General features: G+C 33.9%; 1 protein-coding gene across 11 annotated transcripts in view; it reads left to right on the forward strand.

Annotated features, from left to right (window-relative positions):
- Positions 1-1,342: 1,342 nt before the first annotated feature.
- LOC131682955 (adipokinetic hormone/corazonin-related peptide receptor variant I-like) overlaps positions 1,343-19,590 on the forward strand; it is a 1,078,244-nt gene continuing 1,059,996 nt past the window's right edge. For 5 of the 11 annotated variants that reach the window (XM_058964777.1, XM_058964781.1, XM_058964787.1 and 2 more), the window contains exon 1: positions 1,368-1,724. Coding sequence is in view for 2 of the 11 variants with exons in the window: in XM_058964782.1 (XP_058820765.1) it covers positions 1,676-1,724 (49 nt within the window). In the remaining 9 variants the exon portion in view is untranslated. Of the gene's footprint in view, positions 1,725-1,769; positions 1,954-19,590 lie in introns of those variants that run through there. The other 6 variants (XM_058964785.1, XM_058964783.1, XM_058964778.1 and 3 more) reach the window with 6 other exon arrangements.

A 19,590-nucleotide genomic window follows, 5' to 3' on the forward strand; every position in this document is an offset into this window, starting at 1 on the left:
CAGGGTGTTTGGTTCATGAGTAAGAATCTCTCGAGGGGTGATTTACTGTCATAATTGGAGCAAAAAATCATTCTACACATACCATCAAATTTCAACCAGGTTCAAGGTTCTTAACCATGAACCTAACACCCTGTATATATATATATATATATATATATATATATATATATATATATATATATATATATATATATATATATATATATATATATATATATATATATATATATATATATATATATATATATATATATATATATATATATATATATATATATATATATATATATATATATATATAGTACATTTTCGAATTGCTCAAACTTTTCACTTCCTATCCATAGATCACAAATACAAGCTTTTTTTATCTCCAAAGGTAGTCCCCCCTTTTAAGTGCACCTATTAATTTAGGATGTTTTATTCAACCTAAACTAGAAGAGAAGGCTCTTGGAAAAAACTGTTAAATTGAATCTTTAATATTGAAATTTAGTTGGCATGAAATTTACATACATTTATTTCTTATCCAGTCCAGTTAACAAATAAATTGAGACGATTAGCGCCAAGACGCAGAAGAAACCCAGCGAGGGTGGTTGTGAAGGTATGTAAGTCATGATGTAGTCGGTATCTCCGCATCAGTTCATATTTACAACTGTCCTGAGTAGGTCAGTTATACCGTGAAGGTTGGACAGCGAGCAAGAAATATATTGTAAAATATCCCAATTTTGTTATACCCACCTCCGGCAAATCACATAACATAATGTATCAATAATCTCCAGAAATCCCCATCGTCCTTCTGTAGAGAAACCTCGACGGTTTTGAGTAATTGCATATCTTTTATATGATTGAAACACAATTTATCTTTAATAAAATAGGAAATGTTTGCCAAATAGTGGTATACTTTCACAAAATTATAATTATTAACAATGCAATGTACACAACATTTATATAATTCGCTAAAGATGTGATACCGGTAAGGGAGCCAGTTCATGGTAAATGTCAACCATCTGGTTTTATCCTCAAACTAGTATACACCTATTTCTTGTAATCAAAAACGAACCGTTTCCACGCAAAAGCATGTAAGTTCATGTATAAGAGCCCCATGCTGGGCGCTAAAATCACCAAGCGTATGTGGAATCATTCAGAACTTTTCCTGTTGGCACTAAAGTCGTTGCTGCCCAAAGGATAAGCTTGCCTAAGCATAAAAAATATGAAAAACAGTTCTCATGTTTTTCTTTTGTCATATAATAGATTATACTATAGCAACGTGTATATAATGAAGTCATACTGTATGTGTGAATAGAGATTCGTTATCAATGTTTTGTACTGCGCAAAACTTCAATAGTCCAAAACTTATGTGCTTGCTTATTTATATTCCGACCGCCTTAAAACCAACAAGTGTCTCGTCGAACGTATTAAAGAGGTGAAAGTGAACTATTTCTAATAATTTGAGACCAAAGTGATAACAAAAAAGGTGAAAATGAGATAAACAAATCGTTGTTGATGAAGAGCGGTAGCACGCGGGTCAACGTTACAATCGAGTGTCAAAGTATTATTCTGGTCAAAATGCCAGAAAGATTTCCCATATTAGGATCGCAGAGCATAGGAAACTTTAAAAATATTTTTTCGTTATGTTGCTACGTCTTATTGTAGTTGTCGACGACAAATGTCATGATAAATGCACACAATCCAGCAACATACCGGAATCAATGTGGTAATGAGATTCGGTAAAAAGCCTTTTAAATATCGGTTTTTGTGTTGTAAATAATTCAAACTCCTTCAAGCAGTGATAAATTTTAAGTTTTTGTTGGCTTTATTTTAACATGTATGATATGTATATATCCTGCTGAAATAAAATTAGAGTGTACTTGAAACCACTAGATTGGACTTTGAACTTTCTAGCTAGTGAAAGCAACATTCAATTTAAAAAAAAAATATCCAAAACGGAATAAAAAGGTAAAATATCAAGTGAGCCACAGTGATTTTGCGGCCGACTATAGTATAGTCCTACAATTTGACAATTACATAATAGCTATAAATTAAGAGCTGTAAATATGCGAGGGTAATTGCATGTCTGTGAAACATATACATTGAAATCTTTTGTTGCTGGGAGATTCGTTCCGTGTAAAAAATATCACGGATTTTTATACACGGGATAAAAATCCGTGTTATTTCAAGAAACCGCGCAAAAAATTAAGCAATTTCGAGAAACCGTGTGAAATAATCTGTGCTATATCGAGAAACCGAGCAGAAATAATCCGTGTAATACTATGTTTACACTACAGAGTTAAAACATGTTATAATAATTAGCAACAAGAAAAATGTCATCAAGATAACGTTAAAACACGTTTGAACTCGTAGTGTGAACGTAGTATAATTTTGAGAAATCATCATCCATCAAATTTCGAGAAACCTTGTAAAATAATCGGTGTTGTTTCGAGAAACCGTGTTAAAAAATATAAGCTATGTCGAGAAACCGCGTAGGAAAAAGTCTGAGCGCTTTCGAGAAAACGGAAAAAATCTGTGCTATTTCAAGGAACCGTGTAAAAATATTTATAACGAATATCACGATAATAGGACAATACTAGTCGATATGTTTATAATATTGAGACTTTGCATCTACCAGCTATATAAAATGAGGGACAAGACAATCGATCAATCGCTTTGTAATGTTTAGCATCCTAAATAGAAATGTACAGTAGAGTAAAAATTTTTGAAGTGCCCACCCCCCACAAAATGGTGAATTTTGCAAAATTGTTTAAATTTTATTGTTTAGGTATCCATGAACATATTCGTGAAATATTTTGTCGTTATTCGAAATATTTATAATAGTTCCGGTTAAGGAGGTCTTCTACTCGTGAGGCCTAAATTTGAGCTCTTTTTTGGGAATACATTGTAATGCATCTACTCACTGGATTTTGAATCTTTTTACATTTCTTATAAAAGAAATGTATAGAATTCGCTCAAACTTTCAAGATTTTTTCCGAGGCCCGGAGGGCCGAGTCTTATATACCAATCGACTCAGCTCGACGATTTGGGAAAATGTCTGTGTGTGTCTGTGTGTGTATGTAACGGACAAATTCTCATTCGTGTTTCTCAGCAATGGCTGAACCGATCTTATCTAAACTAATTTTAAATGAAAGAACTAAAAAACAGTATGAACACTTAATTTGTTTTTGGTTCTGATGTTTAGTTTCCAAGATATGAATGTTTGAATTCATAAAAATGGCGTTTTTTTTTGCAGTTTTTTTAAATTATCTGCCGAAATTGACAATATAGATTAACAGTTCATATGTTCTCAGATAGCTTTAACGAATACCTTTCGAAAAAGCTATAGATAGTTGAAATCGGACCATTATCAAAAGAGATATTAAACATTAAATGCGGACGAAAGATTTTTATCATTTCCCATTGCCAGAAATATGACCAAAAACATGTAATCTATTATTAACTCCAATACGGCTTATTTTAGGTCAGTAGTATCTTCGGAGAATTTGATGGAGGCAATATGCCCTTTCTTTTGATATTGTGCTTTTGCTGATTAATCACCCTATGAGTGAGATATTTTCACAAATTTTCTTGGAAGTGATTATATCGAAATGATGTCTTCAGCAAATTTGTAGCTCTTACTTTTGCGAATAACTTTACTGAAGACTTCAAGTATCTATTTTGAATACTTTAAAAGTTATGGCTTGTTGTTTCTGGATTACTCTTTGTCGCCTATTTATTGCTCAATATAGTAATAATCCATTGAAATAAGCTAAACATTAGTTCGATAAAACAAATTTTGTATTTCGTTTTTCTATCTACAACCGCTAGAAATAATCACCGAACACTTCCAAGTTGTCTGGAAGGAACTTGATAACTTATCAGTACAAAAATGTTCATTTGTGCGAACCTTCTGACTGCAATTTTTCTAACTTATAACCATCGGATCGATCTGAAACATATCGGAAAATGAGAAACGAAATAAATAACTCCAAGCAACGGCGTAGCCAAGAGAAGGTTTTGGGGTTTAACACCATACAACCCCCGCCCCTCCCCCCCACACCCAAAAAAAATATTGAATTGAAGTTGAAAATTTATTGATGCAGACTAATTTAATTCAATATTACAATAACAATTACCTGATACGTAGATTGATAACCTGTTGTTGTAAACATCATGCGGACTTTTGATAAATTGTCGGAATGGGGTCCTCCTGATAAGTAACTGATCTATTGGTCTTGATTTCACAGTTGTCTAATAGCATCAATATCAAATTCCTGCCTGAAAACATTCCAATAGAAAATTCCAGAGTTCTGTAATCAATCATAATCCTCAGATTTATTTTCAAATTGAGCTCGCTTTTGTAGAGATGTACTGTAATAAGGGTCTTTATTTAATAGGAAGCGAAGTTAAAATTGATTTAATGTCTATGGAAAATAGAACTGCTCACCAAAAAAAAAAATGCATTACTTTCAACATTTGCTAAAAATGTTTTTGCCTTTCTCATTCACTCTAAAATTCGTCAATCTAATCCCGACCCGAAGAGCGGAGTGTCATATGCCAATCGAATGAGATCATCGAGATCGGAAAATGTGTATGTATGTGTGTGTATGTGTGTATGTGAAAAAAAATGTGACCTCTGTTTCTCAGAGATGGCTGGACCGATTTGCACAAAGTTAGTCTCAAATGAAAGGTACAAGCTTCCCATCGGCTGTAATTGAATTTTTATTGATTGGGCTCCGGTTCCGGGGTTACGAGTTGAGGAGTGCAATCACACAGCAAATTCCCATATAAACTGAAATGAAAAATTTTCAAAATCAAATTTGTATTTTTGATGCCAAATGACTTTAAAATGCATGAAACATTGAGATGTTTGACAAAAATTGACATTTTTAGACTTTGGTACATTTCTGCCTTTCTCATATAGAAAGGTTATGCAATCACTCTAAAAATCTTCAATTATACCGGCCCGAGGGGGGTATGCAGTGAGGGGTTGCTACTTTAAAATTAAAACTAGTTTAAAATTTCTTAACAAGTTGAAAAATTTCGGCAGGACCTGGACCTACCGGATCTTTCTCCATGATTTGCCGCTGGTTTCAAGCGATCTTTCAGTATCACATAGTATCTCAAGATCGTGGCTGTCGATCCATTGTATGTATGTACAAATCGTACTGAACATGTAGTATTCATTTCCACCATTGTATTGAAAATAACCAGCCATGGAATCGTAGTCTGGACAAATGAGAAAAGCACAATTGCACCACTAGGTGGATTAAAACAGGTTTTTATTTTGGGAATGCGTCGAGTTGAGACGAAAACGTAATATGGTTAGTAACGAGGATAACACTTTCCGAATGTAGAGAGAAATTTATGAAAAATGACGATTTCCATTCGACTCTAGCAGTTCCTGATCGATTTTGATGAGCATTTAGTTTTTGTTGTATGACCAATTATATGTATAGGTCAAATGTTTAAAAACAGTAATTTAAGGTCAAGATAGCATCATTTTGAAACCGCCAATTTCGGAGGTTTAGTCTCTTCGATGAGTTTTACAAACGTTAAACAGCGCATCATTTGATAAAATAATTTTGACGGTATATCGTTCAAGGAGTATTTATGGTGAATTTTCTCAGGTTAATCTTCATGACTACAATAAAGTCTCAACAAATTCGTTAAAGACACGAAATCTGCTACTATTTTCTGAAAAAATAATTCTGCATAATTTTAAAACTCAAAAATTACGGTTTCGGAATTATGCCGTTTGGACAGTATGATCGATTTTCACCAAACCCCCACCAAACCGAATTTCTGGCTACGCCGCTGGCTTCAAGTAAGTAGAAATAAAGTCGTTCTACACTCGTTCACAAGAAACTTCTTCGAATGCTGAATATCTATTATAATACATTGAAACCCCGATTTTATCAGCCAAATATGAACATATGTTTGATGGGCTCTAGCAGATGAACAAGACTGAATTCGAGTAAATCCTTTCCTGAGCATGTTTTCCTTATCATGAAGATGGAAATATGCAAAAATAAAAAGTTCATCATAATCAGAAATAGTTATCAGACTACATCAATGGACGGGAAGAAGTTTTTAACAGCTTCAGTTTATTATAAAGAAAAAAATTGCCCGATTTAGTCAATGTCCCCATTTTGTCAGCTTAAAATACACCATGAGATTGATAAAAATGGGTCTTTATTGTATGTATTATTCACTGTGTTTCACATTAATAGATATATTCCATTTTTGGGGATTTTTTTATTGCATCGAACTACAACAATTTTTAGGGGTTATTTTATAGACTTCTTCCAAAATTTGGCGAACCTATTCCAATTCGTATACCAATTAATTGGTATACTTGAGGGTTTATATGTTGCAGATACAGAAAATACTGAAATTTTCAGCTTTTTTCCTACACAATATTACGAAAGCTTATTGATACATTTTTCCTAATAAGTTTGTGAAAATTATAAACTATTTGAAATTTTTTAATAGTTAAATTTTTTATTTAACCGTGATTTTTAATAAATAGTGACCATCGCTTCACAACGTAGTCTATTTTTCATGGTTTCCGGTGAGCACGATCTCTCGAATTGCTGAACTGAAAATTATGGAATAGAAATTAATTTTTAGTATTCTTTACAGATTAAACTAGCCGCGCAGATAGCTCTGAATTAGACCCGCTGGTGCCCTAAAACGATTTCGCTAGATTTTCAGAGCACTGTGCACCCAGTGCATTATCGCAAGTGACGGAAGGTTATCGAAAAGTTTCGTGAAAATGAAAATTCCAGTAATGATGATGATTTTCCCAAATGGTTCGTTTTCGAGAGGTTTTTATTTGTTCTTTGACATTAGGATTAGCGATAATAATTCAAATCAAGGATACTACTGGGAAGTCACCTTTAGAAAAAGTCGATGTCAAAGAAACATTTGTAACTATGCACGCATGCACTTCAGAGATAGCGTGATATCAGGAGCTGCGATTTCATTTCAACGTTTTTTTGTGAAAAGGGCGATACTTACAAATGTAAACAAATGGCTTTTTTCATACATGCGAATGAGGGCTTTGAAACGCAACAAATTATCCTAAAAATTTGGATTCTACGATATTGCTTTCTTAAACTACAGCAAAAAATACAACGGGCGAAACTGTATTTTTGTTGGTTTATTTAAAGTTTCGCCCTCCACGCTCCATGCAAACAAACAGGGTAATACTTTTTTTGCTAGCAGTTTAGAGGCGAAACTGTTATTTTCGTATTTTTTTAGGATTATAAAGCTGATACCAGCTGTAAATAGTAACAATGATGGTAAAAACGCTTTTAATCCACCTAACAGTGTGATGAGACATTTCTTATAACTCTTATCACTCTCTTCGGATATTATATCGTTTGAGAACATTTAGAACTTGACGCTTCGCGATACTACATGGGATAGTGGCAGGACTGAGAGAATCGCTCAAATCAGCATAGGACAACATCAGTGCTAGAAATCTCAAACCAAATCAATGGGAGAGCGAAAAAACGGCCCATAACATAGACATACCAACGAATTATTGTTAATGCTCTGTTAATAAAATATCTAAATTGTGGTGGGAAAACTGAATTTTCCTAAAGGGGTTATATATTGTACTGAGCCAAAAAAATCGAATTTTTTTTTGAATCGATTTGAAGTTTATACTTTACTCAAATTTCCAACGCGACTGAAAACTAAGAAATCAACGCTTTTTCTTGAAAAGGGCAATACTAGCAGTGATACCATTCAAAGAAAATCAACAGTGAATATTTCCAGACTTGGTTTTATTTCCTATTTAAGAACTATTGTGTTTTTTTACATCCTAGATTGCATGATTCAGTGATCGAAACCCAAAACTTCATTAAGTATTTGAAATTATTAATTTGAAATTTGTTTTTGCTATTGAAATTGACAAAATGATAGTATCGCCCCTTTGGCGATTGTTTACTTTTTCGGTCCCACCATTGAAGTATCGCCCTTACGTTTTTTTACAATAACTACCGTTCTACACCACCGATTTCGTCCGTGTTTTTTCAATAGAGATCATTGTTACTATTTACAGCTGGTATCAGCTTGATAATCCTAAAAAAATACGAAAATAACAGTTTCGCCTCTAAACTGTTAGCAAAAAAAGTATCGCCCTGTTTGTTTGCATGGAGCGTGGAGAGCGAAACTTTAAATAAACCAACAAAAATACAGTTTCGCCCGTTGAATTTTTTGCTGTAGTTTAAGAAAGCAATATCGTAGAATCAAAATTTTTAGGTTAATTTGTTGCTTTTCAAAGCCCTCATTCGCATGTATGAAAAAAGCCTTATGTTTACATTTGTAAGTATCGCCCTTTTCACAAAAAAGCGTTGAAATGAAATCGCAGCTCCTGATATCACGCTATCTCTGAAGTGCATGCGTGCATAGTTACAAATTTTACTTTGACATCGACTTTTTCTAAAGGTGACTTCCCAGTAGTATCCTTGATTTGAATTATTATCGGTAATCCTGATGTCAAAGAACAAATAAAACCTCTCGAAAACGAACCGTTTGGGAAAATCATCATCATTACTGGAATTTTCATTTTCACGAAACTTTTCGATAACCTTCCGTCACTTGCGTTAATGCACTGGGTGCACAGTGCTCTGAAAATCTAGCGAAACCGTCTTAGGGCACCAGCGGGTCTAATTCAGAGCTATCTGCGCGGCGAGTTTAATCTGTAAAGAATACTAAAAATTTATTTCTATTCCATAATTTTCAGTTCAGCAATTCGAGAGATCGTGCTCACCGCAAGCTATGAAAAATAGACTACGTTGTGAAGCGATGGTCACTATTTATTAAAAATCACGGTTAAATAAAAAATTAAACTATTAAAAAATTTCAAATAGTTTATAATTTTCACAAACTTATTAGGAAAAATGTATTAATAAGCTTTCGTAATATTGTATAGGGAAAAAGCTGAAAATTTCAGTATTTTCTCTATCTGCAACATATAAACCCTCAAGTATACCAATTAATTGGTATACGAATTGAAATAGGTTCGCCAAATTTTGGAAGAAGTCTATAAAATAACCCCTTGAAAGCTACCTAAAAAATGTTGTAGTTCGATGCAATAAAAAATCCCCAAAAATGGAATGTATCTATTAATGTGAAACACAGTGAATAATACATACAATAAAGACCCATTTTTATCAATCTCATGGTGTGTTGTAGGCTGACAAAATGGGGACATTGACTAAATCGGGCAAATTTTTTTCTTTATAATAAACTGAAGCTGTTAAAATAATCTTCCCGTCCCTTGATGTAGTCTGATAACTATTTCTGATTATGATGAACTTTTTATTTTTGCATATTTCCATCTTCATGATAAGGAAAACATGCTTAAGAAAAGATTTACTCGAATTCAGTCTTGTTCGTCTGCTAGAGCCCATCAAACATATGTTCATATTTGGCTGATAAAATCGGGGTTTCAATGTATTATAATAGATATTCAGCATTCGAAGAAGTTTCTTGTGAACGAGTGTAGAACGACTTTGTTTCTACTTACTTGAAGTCAGTGGCGTAGCCAGAAATTCGGTTTGGTGGGGGTTTGGTGAAAATCGATCATACTGTCCAAACGGCATAATTCCGAAACCGTAATTTTTGAGTTTTAAAATTATGCAGAATTATTTTTTCAGAAAATAGTAATAGAGTTCGTGTCTTTAGAGAATTTGTTGAGACTTTATTGTAGTCATGAATATTAACCTGAGAAAATTCACCATAAATACTTCTTGGACGATATACCGTCAAAATTATTTTATCAAATGATGCGCTGTTTAACGTTTGTAAAACTCATCGAAGATACTAAACCTCCGAAATTGGCGGTTTCAAAATGATGCTATCTTGACCTTAAATTACTGTTTTTAAACATTTGACCTATACATATAATTGGTCATACAACAAAAATTAAATGCTCATCAAAATCGATCAGGAACTGCTAGAGTCGAATGGAAATCGTCATTTTTTCATAAATTTCTCTCTACATTCGGAAAGTTTTATCCTCGTTATTAATCATATTACGTTTTCGTCTCAACTCGACGCATTCCTAAAATAAAAACCTGTTTTAATCCACCTAGTGGTGCAATTGTGCTTGTCTCATTTGTCCAGACTACGATTCCATGGCTGGTTGTGTTCAATACAATGGTGGAAATTAATATTACATGTTCAGTACGATTTGCAATACATACAATGGATCGACAGCCCCGATCTTGAGATACTATGTGATACTGAAACATCGCTTGAAACCAGCGGCAGATCATGGAGTAAGATCCGGGAGGTCCAGGTCCTGCCGAAATTTTTCAACTTGTTAAGAAATTTTAAACTAGTTTTAATTTTAAAGTAGCAACCCCTCACTGCATACCCCCCTCGGTCCGGTATAATTGAAGATTTTTAGAGTGATTGCATAACCTTTCTATATGAGAAAGGCAAAAATGTACCAAAGTCTAAAAAAGTCAATTTTTGTCAAACATCTCAATGTTTCATGCATTTTAAAGTCATTTGGCATCAAAAATACAAATTTGATTTTGAAAATTTTTCATTTCAGTTTATATGGGAATTTGCTGTGTGATTGCACTCTTCAACTCGTAACTCCGGAACCGGAACCGGAAATCCAATCAATAAAAAATTCAATATCAGCCGATGGGAAGGTTGTACCTTTCATTTGAGACTAAATTTGTGCAAATCGGTCCAGCCATCTCTGAGAAACAGAGGTCACATTTTTTTCCACATACACACATCCACACACATACATACACACACAGATATTTTCCGATCTCGACGATCTCAGTCGATTGGCATATGACACTCGGCTCTTCGGGTCGGGATTAGATTGACGAATTTTAGAGTGAATGAAAAAGGCAAAAATATTTTTAGCAAATGTTGAAAGTTATGCATTTTTTTGGTGAGCAGTTCTATGTTTCAATTTTAACTTCGCTTCCTATTAAATAAAGACCCTTATCACAGTACATCTCTACAAAAACGAGCTCAATTTGAAAATAAATCTGAGGATTATGATTGATTACAGAACTCTGGAATTTTCTATTGGAATGTTTTCAGGCAGGAATTTGATATTGATGCTATTAGACAAATGTGAAATCAAGACCAATAGATCAGTTACATATTAGGAGGACCCCATTTCGACAATTTATCAAAAGTCCTCATGATGTTTACAACAACAGGTTATCAATCTACGGATCAGATAATTGTTATTGTAATATTGAATTAAATTAGTCTGCATCAATAAATTTTCAACTTCAATCCAAATTTTTTTTTGGGTGTGGGGGGGGGCGGTGGTTGTATGGTGTTAAACCCCAAAACCTTCTCTTGGCTACGCCGTTGCTTGGAGCTATTTATTTCGCTTCTCATTTTCCGATATGTTTCAGATCGATCCGATGGTTATAATTTAGAAAAATTGCAGTCAGAAGGTTCGCACAAATGAACATTTTTGTACTGATAAGTTATCAAGTTCCTTCCAGACAACTTGGAAGTGTTCGGTGATTATTTCTAGCGGTTGTAGATAGTAAAATGAAATACAAAATTCGTTTTATCGAAATAATGTTTAGCTTATTTCAATGGATTATTACTGTATCGAGCAATAAACAGGCGACAAAGAGTAATCCACAAACAACAAGCCATAACTTTTAAAGTATTCAAAATAGATATTTGAAGTCTTCAGTAAAGTTATTCGCAAAAGTAAGAGCTACAAATTTGCTGAAGACAGCATTTCGATATAATCACTTCCAAGAAAATTTGTGAAAATATCTCACTCATAGGGTGATTAATCAGCAAAAGCACAATACCAAAAGAAAGGGCATATTGCTTCCATTATATTCTCCGAAGATACTATTGACCTAAAATAAGCCGTTTTGGCGTTAATAATAGATTACATGTTTTTGGTCATATTTCTGGCAATGGGAAATGATAAAAATCTTTCGTCCGCATTTAATGTTTAATATCTCTTTTGATAATAGTCCGATTTCAACTATCTATAGCTTGTTCGAAAGGTATTCGTTAAAGCTATCTGAAAACGTATAAATTGTTAATCTTTATTGTCAATTTCGGCAGATAATTTAAAAAAACTGCAAAAAACGCCATTTTTACGCATTCAAACATTCATATCTTGGAAACTAAACATCAGAACCAAAAACAAATTAAGTGTTCATACTGTTTTTTAGTTCTTTCATTTAAAATTGGTTTGGATAAGATCGGTTCAGCCATTGCTGAGAAACACGAATGAGAATTTGTCCGTTACATACACACACACAGACACACACACACACACACATACAGACATTGTCCCAAATCGTCGAGCTGAGTCGATTGGTATATAAGACTCGGCCCTCCGGGCCTCGGAAAAAATCTTGAAAGTTTGAGCGAATTCTATACATTTCTTTTATAAGAAATGTAAAACATATAAATTGTTGATCTATATTGTCAATTTCGGCAGATAATTTTAAAAAACTGCAAAAAGCGCCATTTTTACGCATTCAAACATTCATATCTTGAAAACTAAACATCAGAATCAAAAACAAATTAATAGCGTTCATACTGTTTTTAGTTCTTTCATTTAAAATTGGTTTGGATAAGATCGGTTCAGCCATTGCTGAGAAACACGAATGAGAATTTGTCCGTTACATACACACACACACACACACACACACAGACACACACACACAGACATTGTTCCAAATCGTCGAGCTGAGTCGATTGGTATATAAGACTCGGCCCTCCGGGCCTCGGAAAAAATCTTAAAAGTTTGAGCGAATTCTATACATTTCTTTTATAAGAAATGTAAAACGTGTTTTAATCCACCTAGTGGTGCAATTGTGCTTGTCTCATTTGTCCAGACTACGTTTCCATGGCTGGTTATGTTCAATACAATGGTGGAAATAAGTATTACATGTTCAGTACGATTTGCACATACATACAATGGATCGACAGCCACGATCTTGAGATAATGTGTGATATTGAAACATCGCTTGAAACCAGCGGCGGATCATGGAGAAAGATCCGGGAGGTCCAGGTCCTGCCGAAAATTTTCAACTTGTTAAGAAATTTTGAACAATTTTTTAGTTTTAAAGAATCAACCCCTCACTGCATGCTCCCTCCGGGCCGGTATGATTGACGATTTTTAGAGTGATTGCATAACCTTTCTACATGAGAAAGGCAAAAATGTACCAAAGTCCAAAAAAATCAATTTTTGTCAAACATTATTTTTCTCGAGTTTACATCAAATCGCAATTTTTCATGCATTATAAAGTCATTTAGCATCAAAAATACAAATTTAATTTTGAAAATTTTTCATTTTAGTTTATATGGGAATTTGCTGTGTGATTGCATTCTTCAACTCGTAACTCTAATCAATAAAAAAAAATTCAATTGCAGCCGATGGGAAGGTTGTACCTTTCATTTGAGACTAACTTTGTGCAAATCGGTCCAGCCATCTCTGAGAAACAGAGGTCACATTTTTTCCACATACACACATACACACACATACATACACACACAGACATTTTCCGATCGCGACGAACTGAGTCGATTGGCATATGACACTCGGCCCTCCCGGTCGGGATTAGTTTGACGAATTTTAGAGTGAATGAGAAAGGCAAAAACATTTTTAGCAAATGTTGAAAGTTATGCATTTTTTTAGTGAGCAGTTCTATGTTTCGTAGGCATTAAATCAATTTTAACTTCGCTTTCTATTAAATAAAGACCCTTATTACAGTACATCTCTACAAAAGCGATCTCAATTTGAAAAGAAATCTGAGGATTATGATTGATTACAGAACTCTGGAATTTTCTATTGGAATGTTTTCAGGCAGGAATTTGATATTGATGCTATTAGACAACTGTGAAATCAAGACCAATAGATCAGTTACATATCAGGACCCCATTCCGACAATTTATCAAAAGTCCTCATCATGTTTACAACAACAGGTTATCAATGTACGGATTAGATAATTGTTATTGTAATATTGAATTAAATCAGTCTGCATCAATAAATTTTCAACTTCAATTCAATTTTTTTTTTGGGTGTGGTGGGGGGGGGGGGGGGCGGGGGTTGTATGGTGTTAAACCCCAAAACCTTCTCTTGGCTACGCCGTTGCTTGGAGTTATTTATTTCGCTTTTCATTTTCCGATATGTTTCAGATCGATCCGATGGTTATAAGTTAGAAAAATTGCAGTTAGAAGGTTCGCACAAATGAACATTTTCGCAAAGTTATCAAGTTCCTTCCAGACAACTTGGAAGTGTTCGGTGATTATTTCTAGCGGTTGTAGATAGATAAAATGAAAAATAAAATTCGTTTTATCGAAATAATGTTTGGCTTATTTAAATGGATTATTACTATATTGAACAATAAATAGGCGACAAAGAGTAATCCACAAACAACAAGCCATAACTTTTAAAGTATTCAAAATAGATATTTGAAGTCTTCAGTAAAGTTGTTCGCAAAAGTAAGAGCTACAAATTTGCTGAAGGCATTATTTCGATATAATCACTTCCAAGAAAATTTGTGAAAATATCTCACTCATAGGGTGATTAATCAGCAAAAGCACAATACCAAAAGAAAGGGCATATTACCTTTATTAAATTCTCCGAAGATACTATTGACCTAAAATAAGCCGTTTTGGCGTTAATAATAGATTACATGTTTTTGGTCATATTTCTGGCAATGGGAAATGATAAAAATCTTTCGTCCGCATTTAATGTTAAATATCTCTTTTGATAATAGTCCGATTTCAACAATCTATAGCTTGTTCGAAAGGTGTTCGTTAAAGCTATCTAAAAACATATAAATTGTTAATCTATCATGTCAATTTCGGCAAATAATTTAAAAAAACTGCAAAAAACGCCATTTTTACGCATTCAAACATTCATATCTTGGAAACTAAACATCAGAATCAAAAACAAATTAATAGCGTTCATACTGTTTTTTAGTTCTTTCATTTAAAATTGGTTTGGATAAGATCGGTTCAGCCATTGCTGAGAAACACGAATGAGAATTTGTCCGTTACATACACACACACACACAGACACACACACAGACATTGTCCCAAATCGTCGAGCTGAGTCGATTGGTATATAAGACTCGGCCCTCCGGGCCTCGGAAAAAATCTTGAAAGTTTGAGCGAATTTCGGCAGATAATTTAAAAAAACTGCAAAAAACGCCATTTTTACGCATTCAAACATTCATATCTTGGAAACTAAACATCAGAATCAAAAACAAATTAATAGCGTTCATACTGTTTTTTAGTTCTTTCATTTAAAATTGGTTTGGATAAGATCGGTTCAGCCATTGCTGAGAAACACGAATGAGAATTTGTCCGTTACATACACACACACACACAGACACACACACAGACATTGTCCCAAATCGTCGAGCTGAGTCGATTGGTATATAAGACTCGGCCCTCCGGGCCTCGGAAAAAATCTTGAAAGTTTGAGCGAATTCTATACATTTCTTTTATAAGAAATGTAAAAAAACAATAGTTCTTAAATAGGAAATAAAACCAAGTCTGGAAATATTCACTGTTGATTTTTTTTTTGAATGGTATCACTGCTAGTATCGCCCTTTTCAAGAAAAAGCGTTGATTTCTTAGTTCTCAGTCGCGTTGGAAATTTGAGTAAAGTATAAACTTCGAATCGATTCAAAAAAAATTTCGATTGTTTTTGGCTCAGTACAATATATAACCCCTTTAGGAAAATTCAGTTTTCCCACCACAATTAAGATACTTTATTAACAGAGCAATAATAATAATTCGTTGGTATATCTATTTTATGGGCCATTTTTTCGCTTTCCCATTGATTTGGTTTGAGATTTCTAGCACTGATGTTGTCCTATGCTGATTTGAGCGATTCTCTCAGTCCTGCCACTATCCCATGTAGTATGTGTTATCAAAAACATCGCGAAGCATCAAGTTCTAAATGTTCTCAAACGATATAATATCCGAAGAGAGTGATAAGAGTTATAAGAAAGGTTTCATCACACTGTTAGGTGGATTAAAAGCATTTTACATTTCTTATAAAAGAAATGTATAGAATTCGCTCAAACTTTCAAGATTTTTTCCGAGGCCCGGAGGGCCGAGTCTTTTATACCAATCGACTCAGCTCGACGATTTGGGTCAATGTCTGTGTGTGTGTGTGTGTGTGTGTGTGTATGTATGTAACGGACAAATTCTCATTCGTGTTTCTCAGCAATGGCTGAACCGATCTTATCCAAACCAATTTTAAATGAAAGAACTAAAAAACAGTATGAACGCTATTAATTTGTTTTTGATTCTCATGTTTAGTTTCCAAGATATGAATGTTTGAATGTGTAAAAATGGCGTTTTTTGCAGTTTTTTTGCATTATCTGCCGAAATTGACAGCATAGATTAACAATTTATATGTTTTTAGACAGCTTTAACGAATACCTTTCGAACAAGCTATAGATTGTCGAAATCAGACTATTATCAAAAGAGATATTTGACATTAAATGCGGACGAAAGATTTTTATCATTTCCCATTGCCAGAAATATGACCAAAAACATGTAATCTATTATTAACGCCAAAACGGCTTATTTTAGGTCAATAGTATCTTCGGAGAATTTAATGGAGGTAATATGCCCTTTCTTTTTGTATTGTGTTTTTGCTGATTAGTCCCCCTATGAGTGAGATATTTTCACAAATTTTCTTGGAAGTGATTATATCAAAATGATGTCTTCAGCAAATTTGTAGCTCTTACTTTTGCGAATAACTTTACTAAAGACTTTAAATATCTGTTTTGAATACTTTAAAAGTTATGGCTTGTTGTTTGTTGATTACTCTTTGTCGCCTATTTATTATTCAATATAGTAATAATCCATTGAAATAAGCTAAACAAAATGGATTGAAGTTGAAAATTTATTGAAAAAAATTGGATTGAAGTTGAAAATTTATTGATGCAGACTGATTTAATTCAATATTACAATAACAATCATCTGATCCGTAGATTGATAACCTGTTGTTGTAAACATCATGAGGACTTTTGATAAATTGTCGGAATGGTTCCTGATAAGTAACTGATCTATTGGCAGCGCTGTTGTTGTAGAATATTTGCTGGTTAGTCGCCAATTTAAAGCTGGGGCGCAACAACCTGGATGGGGCGCAACGACATTGATGGGGTACGAAAACTATAACGCCACTATACGTAAAGTGGACCGGAAAATGAGCGGCGAGAATACAAACATAACGAAAAGTACTAAATTGGCGCTTTTTGCTAAGAAGGGTATCCGATTTCTTCGAAAAAAATTTCTCACACCCTTTAACAAAAAAAGTGTGTCAGTTGTTATTTGTTAAGCTTATGATTCAATAAATTGTACATATACCATAATAACCATAATGATAACTCGTAAACTTTACAATATATGGAAAGAAATTAAAATTAAAGTTGGATTTTTTATTGAACTTAAGAGTTCGGAAATTAGTATAAAGAAATTGAATATTTTTATATCTCGAACCATTTTTTACTTTCTAAATATTTAGAATTATGTTGGAAAGATGGTGTAAAAGATTCATATGGAAGTCTGATATTTCAATAATACCAATAAAGCAAGGCTACTTTATAGTAGACACCCTGTGATAGAAGCTTACAAAATGGTTTGTAAATCTGATGTGAATTTTGTGTGTTTTAACGTGGTGATGGCAATGCCCTGTTTTTAAACATACGCTCTAAACGAACCCCCTGGAACTGTTACTGTTGAGGTATTGGGGCGGTAGTCTACTACATAATATGCTAACCCTTAATATAGGCTTTGTTCAACAAGCTGAGCCACCCTAGGGATTGAAATATACATCTATGAAGGGGGTTATATACAAAGTTGTGGCGAAAAAGTGAGCTAAGTTCGTGATTTTTTAAAAGTGCTTAATGCAAATTTTATTCGAAAAAGCGAAAGCAGTAGTGGTAGTACTCTCGAAGTTCGAAAAAACAAGCTGAATTAAAAAAAATATTCAAGATTGGCAGAGTTTTGGCCCATCCCCGAAGCGTATTTTTTGGCAGAGGTTTGCAATGAACGGTCTCCAAGCCGAACCGCTCAACTGAAATCTAAAAAGTAAACTGATTATTTAAAAAAAATGTATTGTGGTAAACTTGAACGGAGCGGTTTCCCAATAAAAAAGAATTTCCTTCAAAAAAATATGTTGATAAAAAATGGAGTTTTAAACAAAAAATCATTGCAAAGAATTGAAAATTTTTGGATGAAAAAGCAACCGTTCAAGTACAAGTGTAAATACAAACAATTCAAAAAAAATATGAAAATCGGATGAGTAGTTTTTGCGATATCACGTTCACCGCAACGGTACTTTTCAAAAAACTTAGTTCCGAGATAATTGCGTTTATTTTTTTGTGTTCACTTCATTCGCGAAAGAACCAGCGCGCTGCAAACCGGCTATAGTTTGAAATTTAGTCCTTCGACCTGGATAAAATTTCGCACAGATATGTTGTGTGTACTTTCAGAATATTCAATAATTTTTATTCGATTTTTTGAGTTCCAACTTTGTATATACACCCCTTAATGATGAAGGTGAAAACTTCTTGATTTTTTAGTGCATGAGCTAAATATAGTACTGGACAAAATAAATCATACACCACTTATTTTTATTTTTCGTGATCAATATCTCAGCTGGTTTTGAAATTAGCAGGCTGGTTCCTTGGGGAATGTTACTGTATTTTGTCATGATAAAAATTTGCCAATATGGAAAATATACGATAATGCATGACTTTCTCAATATGTATTGATTTATAATAAGGAAACTGTATTGATATGGATAAAATAAATCATACACCTTTTGTTTCGTTCTTCAATAACTTTTATCGATTTATTTTTCACTTTTCAATATTTGGTGTGACCACCCTTAGCTTTCAACACTGCTTCCAATCGTCTTGGCATACTTTCGACGAGGTTTTTCAGATATTCCTGATCAATTTCTTCCCATGCGGTCTCGAGAGCTTCAAAATAGACATTTTTGTTGGAAACCGTCGTCTTGTCTACTTTTCTATCCAAATAACCCCACAAATTTTCGATTGGGTTCAGATCAGGAGATTGTGGAGGCCTTTTTTACCCTGTTTGATTTGAAGAACGCAGTAGTTTTCTTGGCAGTATGCTTCGGATCATTGTCTTGTTGGAAAATTAATTTGGTTTCTAGACAAGTTTTCAAAAGCGAAACCTCCAAATTTTCACACAGCAAGTCAATGTACACATCAGCAGTCATAATCCCCTTGATGTGTGCCAAGCTACCGACTCCAGACCATGCGAACGATCCCCACACCATGTTTCCACCTCCATGCTTCATCGTCTTTTGAATATATGCTTCCTTAAGTGCATCACCAGAATGTCTCCAAATTCTTTAACATCGCTTTTGTCCGAATAGCTCAAACTTACTCTCGTCCGTCCATAAAACTGTTTTCCAGAAGTCCACAGTCATACCAGCGTATTTTTTTGGCAAACTCCAATCGCTTCTTTTGGTTTCGTTTTTTAATGAATGGGCGCTTAGATGCAAAACAGCTCTTTAGTCAGCTTTCGGCGAGCCGCCGACGAACAGTACGTCGA

This window comes from Topomyia yanbarensis, chromosome 2 (genome assembly GCF_030247195.1).
Source record: "Topomyia yanbarensis strain Yona2022 chromosome 2, ASM3024719v1, whole genome shotgun sequence".
NCBI lineage: Eukaryota > Metazoa > Arthropoda > Insecta > Diptera > Culicidae > Topomyia > Topomyia yanbarensis.